This window comes from Strix uralensis, chromosome 15 (assembly GCF_047716275.1).
Source record: "Strix uralensis isolate ZFMK-TIS-50842 chromosome 15, bStrUra1, whole genome shotgun sequence".
NCBI lineage: Eukaryota > Metazoa > Chordata > Aves > Strigiformes > Strigidae > Strix > Strix uralensis.
The window spans coordinates 6,527,059-6,549,554 of NC_133986.1; the positions used below are offsets into that span (position 1 = coordinate 6,527,059).

A 22,496-nucleotide genomic window follows, 5' to 3' on the forward strand; every position below is an offset into this window, starting at 1 on the left:
AAAAAAGGCTGTTACATCTATATTTCCCTCAGTCCAGAGAGACTGGCATTGTTTTCCTTTTCAATGCCTATCAGTTATTGTGGGTCATTAGCTTTCATTCTCTGCCTGTATCTTGAGCTACTTTATTTATCATTTTTGCCTGTTCTTTCTGTAGCCCTCTACAGGAAGTCTGTGTTTCCCATTTTGTGATCTCTCTTTGTTGTTGCAGCTCTTCTTCTTGTGCAAGAATTATTGTCCCCCTCCTCTGTTTCCATCATCTCTAGTTAGCTGTCCTTTCCAGCCAAAATACAGCTCTGGCAATCTGTAAGAAAGGCATTTAGGGATAAATCTAACAAGGGTTGGGCTACTTTATGATAGAGGCAGTACTTTAAAATGAGAGAGAAAGCTATCAGTGCCTTGCAGGAGATGCTGCGACATGCTGTGCATTTTATCTAATTCTCTTTTGCATGATACCACTGATGAAAGCTGTGACTGTAGCCAGTTTCTAAAGATAAGTAAGAGGTTTTTTTTTTTTTAAATATGAGAGAATTAGGTAGTTGCCATCCAAGATTTGAAGTATTTCTGCTTATCCTGAAGCCTGGGTAAGTTTGACTTTGTTTAGTGGTAGAATAAAGAATCCTTAAAAAAAAAACCCAAACAACCAAAATGTTCCATCAAGAACTGGAATTCTTGCACAGAAGGAGTATAATAAAAAAGTTTAAGTGCATTATATTGCCTAGTTCCAGTTTCTGACATCTCCACTGCTGGTTGCTTTAAGAGTAGTTTATATCTCCTGCTTTATGTAGAGAGGAGTTGTGGTGCTGTGTGTTTTTTACTGTGTCCAGCAAAGGTGCCTTCCTCTCCCAAGTTAATTTACTTCATTTCATGCCAATTTTCAAGAGGGAGGTTTTCATAGCTTTTAGCATCCTTGCTGGTTAGTATATGTACAAGTATTTTTAAAGACTTCAAAGTGTTTCTGTGTTAGGTGAAAGCAGGGGACTTTGCTAAACTAAGCTGGAAATAAAGATTGAAGTAAAGGTCAGAGTAACCTGAAGGGATCTACTGAAGCGGGTGGAAGACAGCAAATGACTGCTGGAGTACCATGGCTTGATTTTCACCTTTGGCCTGTAAAAATTAGTCTCTGCAGTACCTGGGATGGTGAAATACCATTTTCAGTAGGTTTCTTCAAGCTACTTGTTTTAGTTGTGTTGGTTTTTGTTTTTTTTAATCCTTTCTCTAGTACCTTCCCGGAAGAAGGACAAAACTTCTGACTGGCTGTGAGAGCCTTATTTATCGTTCAAAACTGCAGCCACGGCAGCAATAGCACTGTAGGAGGGAGCACGGTTTTGTTTGTATTCTGGTGTTACATCTCTCCTACCTGAAATGGCGAAACTAATTGTAACTGTGAGGCTGTGATTCATGTTATCCCCAAGATGCAGCCTTTTCTTGCTAAAGAGGTTACCACGTTCGGCTGCTCATCATTTTAGTTTCGATGCCAGCTCCTTGCCTGATCATGCCCTGACCTGCCTCGGTTAAAGTTGGTTAGTGAGCGAAGATTTAGCCTCGCTGCTTGGTACAGATAAGCCTGGTTAATGGCTAACTGCTGAAAGGTGCCGGTCTGCCCCTGCCTTCTTCATTTTCCTGATGAATCTAGAGTGTAAAACCACGGCATTGCTGTCCTTTTCCCACTTAAAGCTGTTGTGTCTGTTTTGCACTTCCCAGGGAAAAGGTCCCAAATATAAGCATGAGGCTGAGTTTAATTTCAAGACAGAGCTGTAGGTTGCTGGGGCTGACAGATCATACTGCAAAGTGATGAAAGAACAAGAAATTGAAGATAAGTCTTCCAGATACTGAGTCTGAACTTAGGTATACCAGTAAAACTTAGGGCAGGAGTGGGGGTTTTGTTGGTGTTTTGTTTTGTTTGTTGTTTTTTGGAGGTTGTTTTTTTGGTGGCAATCAAAAGGTTTGTGGGTGTTGAGCTGTTTTTAGGGGACTTATGTCTGGATGCAATAACCTAGTCCAGAATGGGTCCTTCAGCATAGTCTTGCTGAAATGGGGCATTAGGTAACTGCTGACGTGAGCTTTCTGTGGTGTGATAGCATCATTCCTGTAGACACTGCTAGAGGTTGGGAAAGTATATTAGGTATTCATTTTATTCATTTTTAGAACTTTATATATTAGGACCATAAATGAGCTCTGGGCTCCTAGGCCTGAGGTCTTTCTAGTAGAGGTGGAGGAACAGGTGGAGTAGGGTAGCTTCTCAGTGCAGATTTCTTTGACATATCCAAGGCCTGTACTAATATTTTATCTTTATTACATGGACAGCCTCCTTGATTGTGTATAGACTGATTTACTTTTTGAAACTTTAGGAACAGTAAAATGAATATTTTCTAAAATAAAAGCAGTAGAAACTTGGCAAGGGCTATCTTTGTTTTGGACAGTGGTTTTGGGAGAAATATTTGCCATTATTTTGTCATAATATATGGTGCTAGTCCGTTTTTGTTGTAATTCATCTATAAAGCATGTGTTATTAAAAGTATATTCCAAATTTACTAAGCAAACTTATTAGAGAGTAGTTACTAAGTCATCTAATTTTAGTGATATGGATGTTTGCTAATATTGTTTGTAAATTCTTGCACTGAAGCTCGTGAACTACATAATATTGTTAGTGCCCATGAACTCCTTCTTTGAGGATATTCTGTAGAGTGAAATGAAAATAAAATAATAATAATAAAAAATTATATGTATATATAAAAGCACAACAAGTGTCTCATTTTGGCTTCTACAATTCATTGTGGCCTTTCACTTCTGTATTGCTTGCTTTTTTGCTGATAGTGCATTTCAGGTAAGATTAATGTGTTTTCACCTTCTCACCTCCTATGTTGAAACTATTTTTTTTAAAGCAGTTTTTCAAAATGTGATCTACCTGTGTCTGTTGATTGGTGAGGCATTAGAAATCAGTTTGTGATTTCTGTAGCAAAACTGCTTTTACATAATGTTTTCAATTATGCAAAAATAGCTTTTAAGCTTATATGGTGATCAGTAAGAAACTTTGAAAGTTGATGGTTTGATGTTTCCCAAAGACTGTGGATCAGTGCTGTAAGGATTGGCTTATTTACTGAGTAGAAGTTACTATCACATGTAATGAAGGCAAATACAGAAACTTTGTAGTAATTCCAGCTTTTTAGCAAAACAAGATGATGAGCAGTCCTTGAAGTCTTATATGATAATGCATTTTTGTACCTATTTTTGTTACAAAAGCAGTTTTGCTGAAAATAAATTTCAGTAGAATTCATGGATATTTATGGTGCTTCTCAAAACTTTATTATTAAGCTATTCTGTTTCATGCTTACATCCAAAGAATCTACCTCCCATATTAAAATTGTAGATGCTAACACTTGGAGCTACAGGCAAAAAAACATTCTTTGCTAATTTCAGATCCCAAAGAATGCCGAAATTACATAGAATTTGGATGTCAGCCATGCTGTATGTCTACATGGTTTCCATTGACTTTGTTCAGGATTGCATATGACCCTTCTGAAAATCGGGCGTTAATAGCTCTGGAAGCTTCAAGACCATTGTTTTCAGATGGATGTGATTTCTTGCTTCTTCTGTCCTAAAGAGCTATCAAGTAGTGCAGCAATGTAATTGCAGTCAAAATCCTGGACAAAGTGATGTATAGCTACGCATAAAGTGCCTTCTGATGATCCGTGCTGTTGACTTATTTTTACTACTACTGTTTAATATGGTATATATGATAATAAGGTTTTATATCACCTGGACAGTCTTTTGAGAAAGTTTTGATTTTTCTTGCACAGGTTGCTATTTCTTAGGACTCACGTAGGGTCTCCACTCCCTTCTTACCCTTCTGCCCTATTCAGAAATGCTTCCCAGTTGATACTGGAAGGGGATGTGTAGTCTTCTGGAAAGGAGTGGACTAGCCTCGATGTGTGAAACATGTGTTTCATGACAATTTGAAAAATGTATATGGGGGGGGGTAGGGAGAATAAAAGTTGCAGTCTCCTGTGGAGCAGACAGCTGATGAGTCATGTATCTTATAGTTCTATTTACTTTCTTGCTTGAGAAGAAAAATGTCCCCCTCAGCAACTGCAGCATCTCACGGTACCCAAGCTGCTGCTGAGACACAAAGCACCTCTTAAAGCACGCGGGCTGTAGAGTTCAGAAATAAATCATCTCCAGTTCCTTCTGGAGCTTAGTGAAGGAGTCTATTGTGCTGTAGTGAATTTTCTTGGTCTTCTTTCACAATTGGGTTTGTTTTGTATGTGCTGAACCTTATTTTGATCTCCATTGCTCTGGAGTTATGTTAGTATACTCTTAATAGCTGCCAAGGAATAACTCTTTTGGTTTACACTGGGGTATGAGGAATGAAGTTTTGGCCTGCTATTTAATAAACACTAGTTTAAAGGAACAGTTGTATCTAGACTTAGTGTAAGAGCGCAATGTTCACGTTGGTGGCGGCTGGGGGCCTGTGCTGCTCGGGTCGGGGGCGGCAGACCAGTTGCCTGTTACTTGTTGTTCTCAAGATAAATTCACTGACATCAGTTGACGTTGTCAACTGCTGTGGGGATAAAAAGTACTTTTTTTCCCAGTAACTATGGGGTTTTTTTATATAGTGCATTCTGTTGTCAGTATAAATAAGGAAATTTTTTAAAATGAGCTGTATTAGACATTATGGTCTGGCAACTGGAGGAATAACATGGGCACTCTTTGCAAAAAGTGGTTTAATTAGCTGCTGCAACGTTTTTGGTAGGTTATGTGGTGCTGACATGGCATTTGGTTTGTCACAGCATGAAAGAAGGCACAAATGTCCTGAGATACCATTTGCTCAGAAGCAGCACCACCCCCCTCTGCATGCCCATTGCTCCCCTTAGGAGTCTGACTGAACCTCCTAAGGTCAGCACCGAGTCCTCTCATAGGTGGGAGCCATGGAAGGTATCCTGAACATGAAACTTCTTAATTTCTCAAGGGGGTTGTTTTTCTGCTACAGATAGTTCTTCAGGGATTTATGCCCTTTCAGTATAGAAGGAAGAGTCTAAATTGACCTTTCTTTGCCTCATGACAAGTGGTAATTCCAGTTGGGACAGCTGTTTGAAAAATAGTGATGGCTATGGATGGGCTAAGAATGTCTGCCCCAGCAGTAGGCAAGGGCTGGTGCTTTATTCCACAGTCAAACTTTTTAGGTGGCAAACAATATCTGCTGTCCTGCATGCAGTCACCAGCCCTTCAGATCTTCATGCAGGAGCTTCAGTGGTACTTGTTGACTGTCAGTGAGATGGAAGGGGTGGTTTTGTTTTGTTTGTTTGCTTTTTACCTGAAATAGAAGGGAAGGTGGCACATAGATGCTAGAGAACAATGTGTGGAAGACAGCAAGCAGAAGGAAGCTGGGAGGGCTGTACTAACGAGTCTTACTGATTTGCTTGTTAAACTGCACATTTAAAAAAAAAAAAAAAAGTGGTAACCAAGTGGAAAGGAAGAACTTGGGTTATGCCATGAATTGTTAGGCAGTTATTAGTTTAATTATCAAACTGAATTGTTTTCGTTCTACTTTTACTCACGTTGAGCAATAACTTGCTTTAGGACTGGATTATCTGTGATGGTTATGTAGGTGTGAACTGAGGTGATGGCACCAAGTTTGCCACTTACTGCTCCTTCAGAAAGAAAAAAGCTGAACAGGTCTGCATACCTATCATGTAAGCACTTGCTGCCGGCCTGTCTCTGCTCATGGATTGAGAATGAAATCTGCTTAAAACTATTACCTCGAGGACTTCTATAGGTTTTGTAGAAAAAAAAAAAATGACTGTGGTAGAGCTAGGACTTGTTTCTGCTATTCTTGTCAGTTGTTCCAGAAGCCATGTTTGCCAGAAGCTCTTTATTAAGTCCCAATGCATGTATTCTTTTTTTTAAAGACATTGTGGGATGAAAATTTGCGTGGTGGGTGGTCACAATCTTTTTTTTATTTTAAATTTTTTCATATGCTGTGGTTTTAGAGCAGTCTTAATCATCTGTGTTAAAATTGTATGCATGTGTAAGTTGGTAAAAATTAGTACTGGGGATAACAGTACTGTAGAGCCTCTTCCATACATGCATACCCTGCATTTTCATGGTCTTTTTTTTTTTTTTTTTTTTTGGGTGCTTAGAGGTATCAGAAGACTTTTTTATCAACTTCCCTTTATATAGGTCTTTGCTGTGACTGGATTCTCAAATTACTGTGCTTTGCAAGTTTAGCATGCAGTTTTCTAGAAAGAGATATTGCTGTGTGATGCTAGAGTATTTTTTTCTGTTATCATACCATCTGATCAGGCTTTTTTTTTCTCCTCCTTTTCCTAGAGTGTAAAAATCACTTACTGATTATTAATAAATCTGTATTTCTTGTTCCCCAGAGATATTAGCATGAATAACATCACAAGGCTACCAGAGGATGCATTCAAGAACTTTCCCTACTTGGAAGAGCTGTAAGTATTTCACACATGTTCAAGTTTTGCTACAACATCAGATGGCTGCATAAAGTGGAAGGTGGGTGGGGAAATAGCGTTGAGTTGAGCTGCGAACAGAGAAAGCAATTACACTTTAAAAAAATAATCCTGTACATGTTTGGAAACCGGAACAGTAAATGCTACTTACAAGGGACTTTTTACGGTAATTATTTTAATCATGGCTAGAGTGATGACACATACTAATTATAGTGTTATCCAAAGATAACACGAGAGGTGTGTAGTTACCATTGTTTCCGAAGGAGCTACAGTATAGCTGTTTCATAAGTTCCATAAAATATATGTTGTTTCATTTACTGAGCATCTTGCTCCCATTGCCTCTGTCAGCTGCAGATGCAGTGCTCACAAGCCCATCCTGACCTGCATCAGAAAATCAAGTTCTGTGGTACAGGGCTTCATGTTTTTAGTTACTCTGGCAGAAATTCTCTCTCCAGTTCCCAACTCCCTCTTGTTCTGCTCTCTTTTTTGCCTTTTTTTTTTTTTTTTAGGTTTTACTTAGGTGATACTTGCGCTTCTGAATCCTCATGCTGTGCTAAGGCTCATGTGCCGTGTTTTGCCAAACTGAAGTCTTAACAGATGCCTTTGCGAAGTTGAAGCACCCATTCACAGCATAGCCCCAAATTAGATTGGATTTCAGAGTCAATAAATAGGGAGAAGGCTTTGCCTTTCAATTACTACTTTAGTAATTATGTGACAACTATTATATGACAAGTGTCTTCTGTGTGCCTTAGTTTCCTTATCTATGAAGAGAGGGTAATGGTTCAACCTTTGCCAGAGAACGTTGAGAACTTTCAGTAATAAGTGATAGATAAGACAAAACCACTGCAATTTGCTTTTCTTCTCTTGTATTTTCAGTCCAAGTAGCATTTCTCGTATCAGAGAGCATTTAAAATACAAAGTAAGGCTGTCCTCATTTATGACTTTGGCTAGACTGGAACTATGAATGCTGCGTTGAGAGATTTTTCAGTAAGTGCATCTTAGGGAAAGAACAGCTAATTTCCCCAAAGAGACAAACCCCTATGGTGCAGGGAAGCATTCTTCTGACTTCACGGGTCAGGAAACTGAAGCAAGGAATGAAAGCCAATTGTAGAGGGCAACAGGATAAATTAACCGCATAGCAGAACTGCAGATAAGGCCCAGAACCTTTTGACTCTGGTTATCTGCTATGACCAGTACAACCACCACACCTCACTGGAACAAAGATGTTGAGAAATTGATAAGAGATGGATCACTTTGCTCCTGAAAGAACGGCTTGTGTTCCTGAAAGCTTCTCTGTTTTTCTTCCTTGCATCCCAGCTACACTGGTTGGTCTAATAAGGTGTTCTACCTCTCCGTACAATTTTGGTCTCTTTTATATCCTGATAATGTAGCAGCTACCATTACTAATACACTTAAATAATTCCATTTTCCCTGGTTTTTAAGTAGTTTTGACTCGGGTCAGTACAATTGTAGAGTGCAGTTGAGCTTATTTATGTCAGATGAATTGTGTGTGATATCTTATTTCATGCTTAACAGGTTCTGGTTTATTCCCTCTGATTTTAGATATTGCTTAAATTTGCAATGTTGTCGAGAATACCTCATGAAGGAAAATAGCTTTACCAGGATTTCAGATGGTGCATGTGTGTATTGGACACAATTTAAGACAGACTCTGTAGCATGAGTAGTCAATTTAAAAATAAAATAGAAGAATTAGCTTGCTTGGCTCAGAATATATACTAGCAACATTCTCCATGTGCTTTATAATATGCACTGCTGTATGTCTGTATGTTTCGTTAGACTATATTTGCCATCCATTTTTTTTCCAAATTCTTTATAGTCATATTTCACACCAAAAGTTAAAAAACCCAAACAATTCTGTTTTCACAACTTTAGATGACTGTGGGAGACTTCATTTTTTCCTTATAAGTAATTAAGCAATAAAACCTAACTGGTGGGTGTGCATATTGTGTAACTTCCATAAACCCTGGGGTGTGTCAGGAGGTAAAGAGAAAAGGCAGAGCCTTCAGCCATCATCTGTTGTGCTTATTGCCTAAGAGCCATTTGCTACGTGTACCTTATTGTCCCCTGAATTCCAGCATTTCAGTCTGCAAAAGCATAGTCTAGCATTAAGCTCAGAATTCTATGTGAACACCCAGAAGCTTTAAATCATTCCTGGCACACTTACTTGATATGTTAAAGCAACTTCTGGAAAAAAACCAAAAACAAAAACCAAACCAAAGCCCAAAAAACAACTTTGCAGGAAAAATGACACTTGCCAAATGTTTGGACATATTTGAATCAACCATAATTCTTCAGTACAATCAATTAAAAAATACAGTTTTCATTTTGTTTGAGTTACCTCCTACAGCTGCAGAGGTCTGCAGAAAGATTAAAAAGAAAAACTCTCTCTAATTAAACAGCTATCAGGGGTACGAAAAGACAGGAAAACAACCGTAAGAGCAGAGCCATAAGTAGACAGTATCTGTGTACAGTGCTTCTCAATTGAAAACCATTAACCAAGACTTGTGAGTGAGGCTCTGGCCATGCCCACCAGCAGTGAAATGAGGAAGGTTTCTTGCTTTTCTCTAAAGACCTTGTTATGGTCATCCATGCACAGGTCAACCTCAGGTTCCCTGGCTTCAGGTCACGTTCTTCCTAGAGGAACATAATAAAGTAGATTCAAATCAAAGCAGCTTTCCTCCTTAATAGAAATGACCAGCACCAGACAGGACACTTTCGCTTTTCCTCTGTGGGGAAGGGTACAGAAATTTTTTGGTCTTTATTTTTGCTGATTGTGGACAGAAAAAAACCAAACTTGCACTTCCCACTCTACAACCACAGTTTTCCCTCTCCACTCTAAGATGATTTTCATACTTTCTTCCTGGCTTTTATTTATAGTTGAACAGATCCAAATCCTGACTGCCAGGCACTAGCAAAGTCACTTTTTCAGCACAGAAACCTGGGTGTGAATCTCCATGCCAAAGAAGAAGAAACTGCGTTAAAGCAAAGTGGTTTGTGCTAGAAGCAAGTTTTCCATCTAGAACTTTTCCCAAGAATTACATGTCTAAAGTAAATGAAAATCCCACAAACTAATGGAAATGCAGTAAGTACCCACACCACCACGGAGTCTAATAGCTCTTCATCCAGGAGACAGCCCCAGACACCTTTCTCTTTACATCATGCATTAGCCCTGTCGTTCGTCAAATGCTGTGGGAGATTAGCCCCTCACAGAGTTAATTAATATTGCAAAATAGTATCACAGAATTTAATTGAATGTAAATGGGAGGCAATTAGATGTATTATGTAGGCAACTTAGTCTTACACACTGCACATATGAAGAGGTTCGGATTAAAAAATGCTGTAGAAGCCATTTAAAATGGGGATTGCATTTCCTTAATGCAGTGAATTTTTGGTAGTCTGGAGAGACTTCAGAGGATCATTTTCCAAATCCTAAAATGAACACTAGCAAATAAAAGTGAAGGAAGCAGAGTACTAGACTTGTAAAAGCTGGCTGCTCAATCAACATGTGCCTTCAACGTCACTGAAGGGTGAGCAACCTGGGTGTTCCGATGCGTGCATCCCATGCTGGTTATCCAAGACACCCGCACAAGACTGGCCGATCTGATGCAGATGGGAGACTGATGGCCACCTAGAATGGCGGTTGGGGCCAGATGGAAGAAGACATCTGAAGTGGCACTAAATGGTCATCCTTAGGGAGCTGACTGCCCTGCAGAGTATCAGATTTGTAGGTATAATCTGAGTTTTTGTACCTTTGAGATAGTGTCCTACCTGAGTATTACTTGCAGGTACAAGCAAAGGGAAAGTATAAGAAGGACATAGACCTGCTCGAGCGGGTCCAGAGGAGGCCACAAAGATGATCAGGGGGCTGGAGCACCTCCCGTGTGAGGACAGACTGAGAGAGTTGGGGGTGTTCAGCTGGAGAAGAGAAGGCTCCAGGGAGGCCTTATTAGTGGCCTTCCAGTACTTAAAGGGGGCTACAGGAAAGATGGGGAGGGACTCTTGATCAGCGAGTGTAGGGATAGGATGAGGGGTAATGGTTTTAAGCCGGAAAAGGGTGGATTTAGATTAGATATAAGAAAGCAATTCTTTGCTGTGAGGGTGGTGAGACACTGGCACAGGTTGCCCAGAGAAGCAGTGGCTGCCCCCTCCCTGGAAGGGTTCAAGGCCAGGTTGGACGGGGCTTTGAGCAACCTGGTCTAGAGGAAGGTGTCCCTGCCCATGGCAGGGGGGTTGGGACTAGTGATCTTTAAGGCCCCTTCCATTCTGTGATTCCAGGTTGTCACTGAGCAGAATCTGCCCATTGGGTTATGTGCTCCATGTGCCCTGTTCACAGCCTCGTCGTGCATGTCATTGCATAGCATACTTATCACGTGTCTGTAGGATTCTTCACTATTTATAAATGTTATAAAAATTCTTCATCTCTGTGTAACTGATACCCATCTGGAAGTAATTTGCAAATGATTGAAACAGCAATGGTCAGAGTCAGCGAGGAGCAGACCACCAAGGGTTTTGCCACAGCAGTTAATGAAGTGTATTCTCCAGAAAACGTTAATGTAAATATGCTGCAGCCCTGAACTTGATATGGAAACTAAAAATCCTTGAAGAACTTGGCCACAGTTTTCTAACCACACCTTAAAGTATTTATAGAAAACTAGAAGAGGGAAATAGAGTTAGATAGGGCAGTGTTTTTTAGAAAGCAGAAGCTGTTTTCCAGTGTGAGTTTTTAACTAGAAAAGCCAGGCTGTGTTATATTTTGATGCTATTCTAAAGGTTTGCATTTCCTTCTGATATTTAAAGTTATCTAAAGTAGTCTGAAGAATTTTAACTATGATTTCCATTCACTATATTTGTGAGTGATCTGCTGGATTAATTAAAAGGTACTCTTATCAAGGAAGGCAAATCAGAATGATTTTTATTCTTGGCTGGTTATCCAGTCTGGCTTCAGAAACTTGAACCATTTGAAGAAAGCAAAAGTCTCCTTGACTTTATGACCCTTTAACCTTGTTTTGATTTCCACTCTTAACCCTTTAAAATGTTGTTGTCATACTTGCCCTGCATTGATGGGTAAGGTTTAGATGATAAGGTTTTGGCTGGCTGGCTGCTGGTCCATGTGAGAGGCAGTGGGGAGGCAGAGGACAGCAAGCTGTCCTGCCGTCTGTCTGTAGGTTGCCTGTGGCATGAGCACGTGGTTGTCCAAAGGGGAGTAGTGGTCACCTCCCAGCCAGTCAGCGTCGGGACAGGGCTCTGATCTTCACAAAGGGTTAGGCAGGATGCTCTCTCATCTCTGACTGTTGTGGTTTAGAAGACTGTATCATGCCCAGTAATACTGCGAGGAAAATAATCCCTCCTGAACACACCAAGAGACAGCAGTGCTCGATTGCGTTCAAGATGTGTGCTGATGCCAAGGTCTGTTGTCTTGGTCTGTTGTGTTTCTGGTTTTTGTTCATATGTGATATGAAGCAGTCTCTCTTCTGTGACACTACCTCCAAATTTTTTTTTTGTCAGTCAAGGGCAGGACTTTATTAAGTTTTTATTTAATGGCTGATGAAATAAAGTGATAAAAGGAAGATTTATATCAATAAAAGTTTTTTTTTTTTTGTTAAAGACAATGCTAATCTGCTTTTTGAGAGATGAATAAACAGTGAGTGAGAGACTGCATGCATGCAACTTCAGTTTTTTGGGAAAAGAAATACTGTAACTGAGTATTTGCTTAATTATATCCATGCTGATTACAGCACTAAGAGATCTTGCTTAAATGTCTCAGCCCCCCTTGTTCTCCCCCACCCTCAGCCAGAGTCTCTGATAGTAGCTTTTAATTGACCAAGTATATTTTAAGAACATACGAATTAATTAAAATTCATACTGGCAGTAAAAATGAGGTGTTTTTGCCATAAGGTTGTGATCAGGAAGTACCAGCAAGAGAAATGTCTGGAGTTGTTTTTCCTCTTGACTGCAGCTGAAGATGTCCACCTGGCTGAAATGTCACAGCTGCTTGCTTTTGTAGTATCCATTTCAGAGTGTAATTTAGATGGTCCCCTTCCTTCTAATTTCTGTATCAGCACCAAGTTGTATTATCGTTGGGGAGAGAGGGGAGTGTCTGTCTTTTTTATTACTTCGATTTTATGAATAAGACATGTGCTGGAGTTATGCCAAGGCCACCAAGGCTGAGCTGCTAGTTTGGGATGCAGTCTTTCCTCACCTGGCTGTGGAGTATTTGGTGGAAGGAGGTTTTTTGCCCTTCAGTGCTAGGTCTTTTAAAGTAGTATTTTCAAGGTAGTGTGCAAACATTGATGAGATGGTGCAATTCCTCTCCCTTTCATAAGCATGAGCAGTCCCAGGATCTGTAGTGGGGAAACTGGAGATGAAAGGCTTGTTTTGAATAGAAAAGGTGAGGATGATTCTTCATGAGAAAAGTTGTCCTGATGCCTTGTGTTAGCTGATGTGTAGTAACTGAGTCTGTGGTTAAACATCCTCTTGTGAAACTTGCTGGTACAATTGGAGATGTTACCACCCCATATCTGTCCATTCGACCCTACCAGCAGAGACTGAGGAACCAGCTGAGAGCTTTCTTCCTCTGCTTTGTCATAAAGGCAGCCAGTGTAGACATCCTCTGCTGGTATTTCAAAAATAGCCGACTGACGTTGGGTTGGAAGCCGATGAATGCTCTTCATCCATCTGCCAGCTCCAAATATTTGAACAGCTGGAGAAGGTAATTTCCTCAGTTGCTCCAGCCTGAATTCCAAGAGGTAAAGTTCTAATGAAGAAAATGCGAGGTGTAGGTTTCACGTGTGGTAGCAAGTTAGGAGCCTAAGCTTCGACTTGACCAGCTAGCATACATTAGAAATGTTTGCTGCCTTGTGTGCGCTGGAGCTTTACAAAGTGTGTTGGCATGTTGTAACTTGCACCTTCAAATTCTAGTCAAGACAAACCTTTAGGCAAAGACTCCCAAGTAGAATTAACCACAGTCAGCTAAGATATTTTTAAACATCACCTACTTGGTCTGCACTAGATGCTAAATGATGTTGGCCAACCTGTGTTTAATTAATGTTTTCTTATCTGTGCAAGTCTTAAATCAGTTTGATTCTGGGTGAGTATCAGTCCTGCTGATATAAGAATAACATTTCTGTAGCTTAGAAGGTTCTTGCTGTGCTTAACAGGTGCATATTTTTCCTGTTTGTGGGGACACATGCTAATAGGTTGAGTAAAATTCCATTTTTTTTAGAAGATGAGGAAGTTTCTTTCCAGTTTCTGTTTCTACATGTTAATTTCAAAAGTTGGCATGGTTGTGTATAAAGATCTCAAGACAGGTTATTCTGCTGCAAGTACTTTTAGAGGGAAACAAAACTTTTTCCTTATCTGTCACCTTCAAGTTTCAGCGTTCAGCATTATTTTCACATGCGCGCACACACACAAGCTGGCTTAGCTGAATGGCCTGGAGGCTGAACTTTGTGGTGTTATGCTTCAAGACCCGTCTTACGAGCCTGAATTTATTATGCTGCCTGAGCTGCCAGGTTGGGGCTGTCTGAACATATAAACCAGATAAGAAACTTCTGGAGGCTGAGTGGTAGCCTCAGAAGCTCTCAGGCTGGATCTCTCCAGGTAGAGTTCCCTAAACAGTGCTTGTACTGTGCAGTCCACCTCCTCCTCTTGGTTTCAGGAATTGGAGGGTGGGACAAAAGGTGTACGTGTGCAAGCGAGCAGGTAGCCAGTTCAGGCTCGAGCCTCAAGAATAGTCACATGTAGCTCTGCAAAAACCTTAAATAGTCAGACAAAAAAGCAGAAAAAACAAATCCTGTATGTTGGAGGTAAATGCATTATCCCCGTACTCTGAGAAAAGTAATTGAGTGCGTTGTCATCATAGTGTTGTGGTATGACACTGTGTGTTACCATAAGAAGACGTGGTGTGGAATTAAGTAATTCTTTGGTGTGGAATTAAGTCATTCTTTTACAACCACCCAAGAGGAGGGGAGGAAAGGAGGTATTTTGGTATATTTTTTGTGAGTACTGAGGTACTCTTGCCTAATTAGCATTGGCAGATCTTACTCTGGCACAGAAGTAGTAACCACTACTCATGTAAAGTTCTTTTCCTGCCCTTCCTATATAAAAGTAAAATTCTAGATGATTGTGATAAAATATTTGCTTTTTCTTTTTTTTTCAGATGGGAGAAAGTTAACAGTTGACCTACATCTGAAACAAAGAATCATATTGAAAATTACTCCCATTTCTCTAAGGTCATTCATTGTGAAGGTGTCTATAAAACCTGGGTCTTGTATTTACCCAGTATGTATCTGAAGTGGTTAGGAAAGTGGTAACAGATGTTCAACTGCTAAATATAGGTGGGTTTAATCCACTTCCACGTTTGGCAGTGTCACTTGCTAAATGCATGGTCATTCAAAAGATCCCATGCCGGGAAAGCCAATAAATGCCAGGGCAGGAGACAGGCTGTATCAACAGATCGAAGCAACTTTAAGGATTCTCAACAGTCTTTTTTTTTTTTTTTTTTACCTTCTCACATCCAGCCATCAAAGGATTTCATGATCTTGGTAACCTTCTGAGCATACTAATATAGCACTTTCTGCTAAAAGCACAAATCTGTAGTCGATTCAATTGTTGCATCCCAGTTGATCAAAACTGAGCTTGGTTACTTTCATCTCTGTGTCTCTGCTTTACAGACTGGGTAAGTGAAATGTGTTTATAGCTAGAAAGGAGCAAGTCAATGCTGGAAGAGCTCCCGTCAGTTCAGTGTAGCAGTCTGGGCAGCAGACAGCCCGTCTCCCTTGCATGTTGCTCTCTGTGCTGGCCTGTGATGCAGTTGGTATTGAATCCACAGATCCCTCTCAGACTGTCAGAGTCCTCTGAACCGGAGCTGTCAACCACAAATCCCCCTCTGCTTTCTCAGCAGCCAGCCCACTGTTATGGAAGCCATTCCCATAGCGCAGCTAAGTGACCCCAACCTCTCAGCATCCACAGCAAAAAGGAGAAGTTTAGTATTTGATATGGCTTTTTTTGAGGGGACGGGAAGAAGAAAGAAAATCCTGAGAACCAGCCAGCTCCGCCTATTCTGGCACTGAAGTATTTAAGTTTGGACATCATGGTGAGGAAGGTGGAATATTCGTCTTGGGTAGCTCCTTCTCAACTAAACATGATTGTGCCTGTAATGATTGCTATTTGTGCAGTGATAAATTAGAGGGAATTCGAAATCCAGAGTAGTGGAGCCTGGATCAGCATATGCAGACTCACCCAAGTGCCTTGAGAGAGCTATCAAGGGAAACGTCTACCTGGCCTGTGGTAGAGCAGAGAAAAGTTACCACAACACAGTGCAAGATGTGCAAAGGCAATTAGGGAGAAGGCAGTGCATTTTATAAAATGTATTCTGCTTTCTGCTTTGGAGGTAAGAGGAATCAAAGCTGCTCACTGCAACAACTTGTCATTACTGCTGTAGACTAGCCATTACCAATTTCCAAGACAACATGATACTGTTGCTTATGTTTAAGAGACGTCCGTGTTAGAAAATGTTTCTGAACTTCTGTTTCTTTGCTGAAGAACACTGGTCGGGACTACAAAGGCAGCTTGCTTCAACAGCTGATATTGTATACTAATGGTTTTAGGTTACATAAATTTCCTTCAGTGCATATGTGTTGTAGCCTATGGGCTCTACTTCAAGGAGGTCTTGCCCCAATATAGATACTGCTTGCAAATTGAATGATAGAGCATGTTTTGCACGGGTGGGAATGCTTGCTTTCTTCAAAATCCATTATAATTTATTTTCTTGTTAACAAGAAAAAATATAACTATAAATTTTCTTTAATAGTCCATGAAAAGCAATGTCATAGAGCCATATTTTGTCTTGAAGTGGGTGCTGGTGACTCTTGATGACAATTTAACAGTAGAACTTATGCACAAGCTTTAGACTTCTTTTAATCAATTGGTTTAGTTGGCTTAGACATTTTAAATTTATAGACCAGGAAATGCATTTTGAAAACAAGCTATTACCTTGAAGTTCAGTATAACTGTGAGAAAGCTGTAAATGTTAGAAAGGGAAAGCTCAGGGTGAGAAGTGCCTACTCAGCTGGAAGGAGGTGGTGCAGTTTCAGTGCTGGTTGTAGTTACAGGCTTCCATTTTCCGTCCTGATGTGTCTTGGCTTACGTACTCGTGATTTTATAAATAGCGGTTGAGGTTGTATAATACTGAAACTACTGCAGGAAAAGGAGAAGGGGACAAATGCGTTTTCCATTAGCAGCTGCAGAATAAAGTATCGGTTTAGTTATGCTAAATTGGCGTGGAAGAATTGGGAGTAATCTGTAGGTTATTGATTGACTTCACAGCAGTGCAGCAGGCTGCAGCTGACAAAAGTCCCAGAGGGGCTGTTTGCTAATCACAGATAAGCAAAGCGAAGTTTAGTCCAGTGATACAGCTTCCATTTACCAGCCCCTCCCCTTCTGCAGCTGCCCAGCTTGGGCAGGAGCTGTCTGCTCAGGCGTGTGCCCCGCTGGGCAGGGGATCTCTGCGTGGGGCAAGCAGCGAGCCCCTCGTGTTTTCCTGCAAATGGCTCTACCTCTTGTGTAAAGCTTCAAACCATGATGAATAAATTGTAGCACATAACTATGCATCATTTGTTAAGAAAACTGAATTCTGTTCCGAAGTAGCTGTGTTTCTGGAGTAAGTGGAACCTGAAGGTCTTAAGTTTGAGAAAATGTAATCTGTGATACCCAGCAAGTGTGTCTATAAGGCATTTTCAGAGGTTACTTCTGTGGCAAGAGAACATGAAGTAACATTCAAATTTGTGTGGGGAGCACAAAGAACCCTAAAAAATTGATCTTAGGGACAGGCACGTAAGGACAGCAGAATAGTTTAATGTAGGACAGCAAAAAAGTAAAGAAACTGCAAAAGTGTAAGTGGGGAAGCAATGGAATATTTTCCAATGGGATGAAAATAGGTAGGTAAAAGTTGGAGAGCTAAAAGGAGATGTCGTGTGGGCAGAGGGGCAGTGAAGGATAGTCTGTGTAAGGAATGTGGAAGGTCAACCTTGACTAGATGTTGAATTAGGAGTCTTGGGTCTTACCAGACAGCAGCTAATGTAGAAATAAAAATAATAAATCAGGTGATTTATTATGATGTGTCAGGATTGCAGTCTGTGTTACTATTTGAGTTTTCAGTGAGGAAGTAAGATTACACTTGATCCATGGAAAAAATAGCCAATGTATCGTTATCAGGAACCAGATGAATAGATAGGGTTACGACAATACTGGAATACCACCAAAGGGGAAAAAAAAACCCCACAGCAAAAACAGTTTGCGTATGTGCACGAGATCTTTGGAAGGACAGGAGATCTAATTCTTTGCTCAAGTAACCTGAGGTTCACCACCATCTGGGATGCAAGACAAACAGAGAGGTTTCCAAGAAGTTTGTATTGTATCCTGTCAAAATGAGAGTGATGGTTTTAATTGTTACAGACAAAAATGTATCCCAGGGACATCCTCCCTGATTTTGGAGTGACACCAGTGATTAACTTGGCTCAGTTAATGTGCAGCCGGGTTGCCAGACTCGTAACTGCAGAAGTTTTAATTTCCCAAAAGAGAGAAAACAGTCTTTGCTGCTTTTCTGTAGAGTTTCAGTGCAAAAAGCTATGCTTGCTGTGTACTCTTGGAATGAGATACCATGGAAGATTATTCCCCAGCCAGACTGTATCCTGATTACTGTAATAACAAGGTGTCCTCTACATCTGGAGATCATTTCCTGTGTCACTTAAAATAATGATTAAAGAGTATTGCTCACCTATATATGACAGGATAGCAGAAGTATTTTGTCCTCTGTGTGTCCTACTTTATTATCCTGCTATGCTGAAATTGATTTTGTCTATTTGAATTTGTCCAAATTTGCAGAAATTTTGTCCCATTGAAACACTCAATTTTTATTTTTTAAAGAAAGAATAGAGGACTACAGTTTTCAATACCAAGCAATTACAAGGATATTGCCAACCTAGAAGTAAGGTGCTAATGTGGTCACACATTACGACTGTTACTCCACTGCAGAAGCCTCCAAGGTGTAACTCGGCTGGGCTAGTTCAGGATATCTGCAGTCCTGGGCAGAGTTTCCAAATGAGGGGAGTCATGGTCGGGTTAACAGGAAAACTCTTGGTCAGTGTGATATACTTTTACACCCCACTTGAGATGATGCCTGCTCCTGTGTCTGTGTACCTTGAGAAGTAAAAAACGGTTAATTAAGTTTTTGTGGCCTATAGCATAGCAGGGCACTTTACAATTGTCTATTAAATTAAGTCTGTAGTGTCTTTGTGGATGGATCTGTTCTACAGTTCTCTGCCTTTTGGAGAAAGAGCTGGTGATTCACCTTGGCTCAGTAACTTCAGATGGACTTTCAGACCAGGTCTCTCAGACTCCTTCCACTAGAAGGAGAGGATGAGTACTCAGCCCTCGGCAGTGTAAATGTAGGGCTGCCTTCAGGTAGCTTCATAGCAGCGTGGAGTTGTCCCAGCATGGGCTGGTCCCAAGCAGATCAGTGAGTCTCATTGCAAGGAGATGAAGTTTCCTTCCTTTCTGTTGTGCTGGAGTTTGGGGCTTGATAAAGCTGTGATTTTCCTTGGCCCATTTACTGTGTGAGTGAGAGACAGAAAGAGAGAAACAGAGGTACTTTTTAGTTTTTAAATACTTAACTGTTTTAAACATTATATTTGAAAATCTGAATGTGACTATTTTTGAGACAGCTGAAAGGAGGTAACGTGGAAAACCTGACTGGATGGTTTCAGTGACATCTTAATTTATATGCTGTACATGGACTATATTCTATGCTACCGATTTTCTGTTTCTCTTTTAAAATGAACCTGGTTATGTAAAAAGAAATCTTTCCATCCTCCCAGCTGCTGCATGCTGCAGCAGAGGGAAGCGTGTTGAGAGCAGTGTGTGATATGTTGGTCTTTGCCTGCTGGAGAGCTGCAGTTGAAACCTCCTAACGAGCAGCCACGCTCCCCAAGGCTAGGACGTGAATGATAAATGTATATTTGGCAATCTGATTAGTAAAGCCTTTGCACACTTGGCTAGTTGTATCCTGTTTCCTGGAAGGTTGCCAGATGGAGAAGAAACGGAAATGTAATGGATTGCAAGGGGTTTTTTTTTTCTGTTGGTTGGTTGCAAAAAGGCTGAATAAACAGGAGTTGCCTTGAGGTAGGCGAAGTCTTGCTGTTTGAAGTCACGCAAGCCTTGCTCTGGCTCAGCTGTATTTTGTTTCCAGTGCTCTGTAGGTTGTGTTAGTGACACGCAGTGAGATTGGGGGAGGGTATTCAAGTGGATTTAGTTTAGCTTTTTTAAAACAAATCATAATCCCCAGCCTCTTTGGAGGGGGAGGGAGAAGTTAGAGCAGATGCCTGACGAGCCGCACACCAGCCTGATTAACAGGAAACCTGGGCAGAGCTGCCTCACAGACATAGACTAGGGCTGCTGCTTCTTGATGCGTGTGGTAGGTAATCAACATCAACTAGTAGTGTTTGAGTGCCAAAATAATTCAGTGCTACAGCCTCAGTTAAATTTTGCTTGATTTAAGGATTTCTGTTTTGATGTTTTGAACACTTAAAATAAACATGTGTTCTGCAGATCAATGGCCCACTGGTGTAGAGACCCAGCATGTTTCATCAGTATTTCTGTACAGTGAACTTCTTATGGAATTGTTAAAAAGAAAGCTATGAAATACTGCAAACCTCCCTCCACGTCCCCCCAGATCAAGTTAATACAGTTGAATTGGACAGCTACTGACAAGAAAATGAATTTTAGGGGAGTGTTTAGTTGCTATCTGGAATTTTTCATTCATAATAAAAATTCAAAGTATTTGAAAAATCATGTCACAGTTCTGAAATCCTGAGGTTGTTTGCAGATATGAAATTTCAAGAACAAGTATACATTGATTCTTTTTATTTTGCTTGTGGTTTCAGAGCTGCTTGGTTATACACAAGCCACGCAGCAAACTTTTCTCAGCAGTCAGGAGATACCTTTTTTTTCTTTTTTAAGACAGAGAAATCTGAGATTTAAGCATGCTTATAATGATGTCAGAGCTATAGCTGTGCTGATTGGGGTGTGCATGAGAATACAAGGAGTAAATACCAAGGTTGTCTTTAACAAATGATAGTAACACAGTTTTCTGAAATCGAGTAGTATCTGCTGCTGCTGTCACCTTCCTGTTCATAAGAAGCTGTCCTCTTCTCCTTTGGTTTATAAATAAAACCATCTACCTTTGACAAAAGCATAACTAGCATCCTCTCTATCAGGCAGCATTTTATTAAGTCATTAATTCTGTTATTCTGTTGCAAGCAGATTTATGTAGGCATCAAATGCTTTAGGTGATCTCTTTTATGTAGTTGGAAATAGACTAAGATAAAAATGTAATAATGTTGCTATGTCCTGGCAAGCTGATACTTTAGATGATGCTCTTGTTATTGCCTTCATTTGCCTCTTTGAAATAATGCTTTCCCCTTAGTGGGACTAGCTGGCTTCACAGTGCCCTGTAACAGCAGAGGTGGGTTTTGGTATTCTGTAACATTTGTTAAAGCACATTGATTTTTTTTTTTTTTTTAATTATTAACACTTACTGCATTGTACATAGTATTTCCACTGGACGATTTTATTGTACAACCTTCTCCAACATTGGTTTTGCTTAGCTTGGATATGAAACCAAGTCTGAAAGCAAATACTTTGGCTGAAATGAGGGGCAGCTTTTGGCAGCTATGGATTACCAGGTGTTCTGCATTATTGTCTTTTACCCTTAATAAAATACCTTCTGTCACAACTATTAGCAGCTCAACAAAGGTTGGACCACACAGGGTCTGCTGGTCAGGATAGAGGTAAACAGGTTGAAGAAAAAAAGGAGTGGGGGAAGGGGGAATGAGCTATTTGAAAGCAGCTGTTTTGGCTGCTGTTTCTACTTTCCTGCTTTGTGTTCTGCAGTGTCTCCTGTATTTATTGCTTTTAATATCATGGTGGTTTTCACAATTTACTGGGACTGCTAGACACTAACACAAAGTTTGAAACCAGTCACATCTTGAGAGAGAGTGAGTATGGCTGAGGATCCTGTTCCCTTTCTCCCTCCCCCAAAACAGTTTTCTTTCCTGAAAAGCTTGTCCAGATAGCTCAACAAAAAGATGAAATATTACCAAGATTATGTCTTGGTAGTGTCAGCAGGCATCCTGTCGATCGTCAGCACTGTGAACATCACTGCCTGCTTGCAAATATCATCTTCATATTTGGGATTCTCATAGAAACTTTTCCCCCTGTCACGCTAGCATCTAACAATTTTTTACTTAACTGCATAGTTTCTTTAGAAACTGCCATAGAGATTAAAAACACATGGGTAGCAGAGCAATGCTGAAAGCCAGAAGATCATGTTAAGAGTTGGTAAATGCACTTTTCAAACCTAGTGCCATAAGAAAATTCTTTATCGTTCTGGGGTGTGTTTTTTCTAGCATGTTTGCAAAAGTGTATCCACGAGACTGAGTAATGCATTCTTGTTGTTAAAAATGTTCAATTACTAAAATAACTGTTGCAAACTTGGAAGATCATAAATGTGGCATAGTTGAATGCAAAATGCATAATTACTTGCAAGATTCGATGATTTTCCTTGTTAGTTGTAGAAGTACTGTATTTTCTGACTGAAATTATTATTGCAATTTTTTTCCAGGCGACTGGCTGGCAATGACCTTTCTTTTATCCATCCAAAGGCCTTGTCTGGGTTGAAAGAACTCAAAGTTCTGTAAGTAATTGGGTTTTAGAACTTCATAGCTAGCTGTATGCTTTCTTAGTGCACAGCCAGCCTGTTTACTGGTAGGCTGGAGGAAATTTTTTTGTGCCCACCCCCCTGCTCCCATTACAGCTCTCCTAACTTTTTTTTTTTTTTTTTACAAAGCCTGCACTAAGTGGTGATGAGCAGGGGTGAACTTGACTGAAATGTAATTACTGCATTTAATTAGAACACTTACTTGCTTCTGAAGTATATCTTGTAGCAGA

General features: G+C 40.3%; 1 protein-coding gene across 1 annotated transcript in view; it reads left to right on the top strand.

Annotated features, from left to right (window-relative positions):
* Positions 1-22,496, top strand: part of LGR4 (leucine rich repeat containing G protein-coupled receptor 4) — an 82,557-nt gene that overhangs the window by 28,847 nt on the left and 31,214 nt on the right. Inside the window, exons 2-3 of the mRNA XM_074884634.1 lie at positions 6,381-6,452; positions 22,171-22,242. Coding sequence (XP_074740735.1) covers positions 6,381-6,452; positions 22,171-22,242 — 144 coding nt within the window. The remainder of the gene's footprint in view (positions 1-6,380; positions 6,453-22,170; positions 22,243-22,496) is intronic.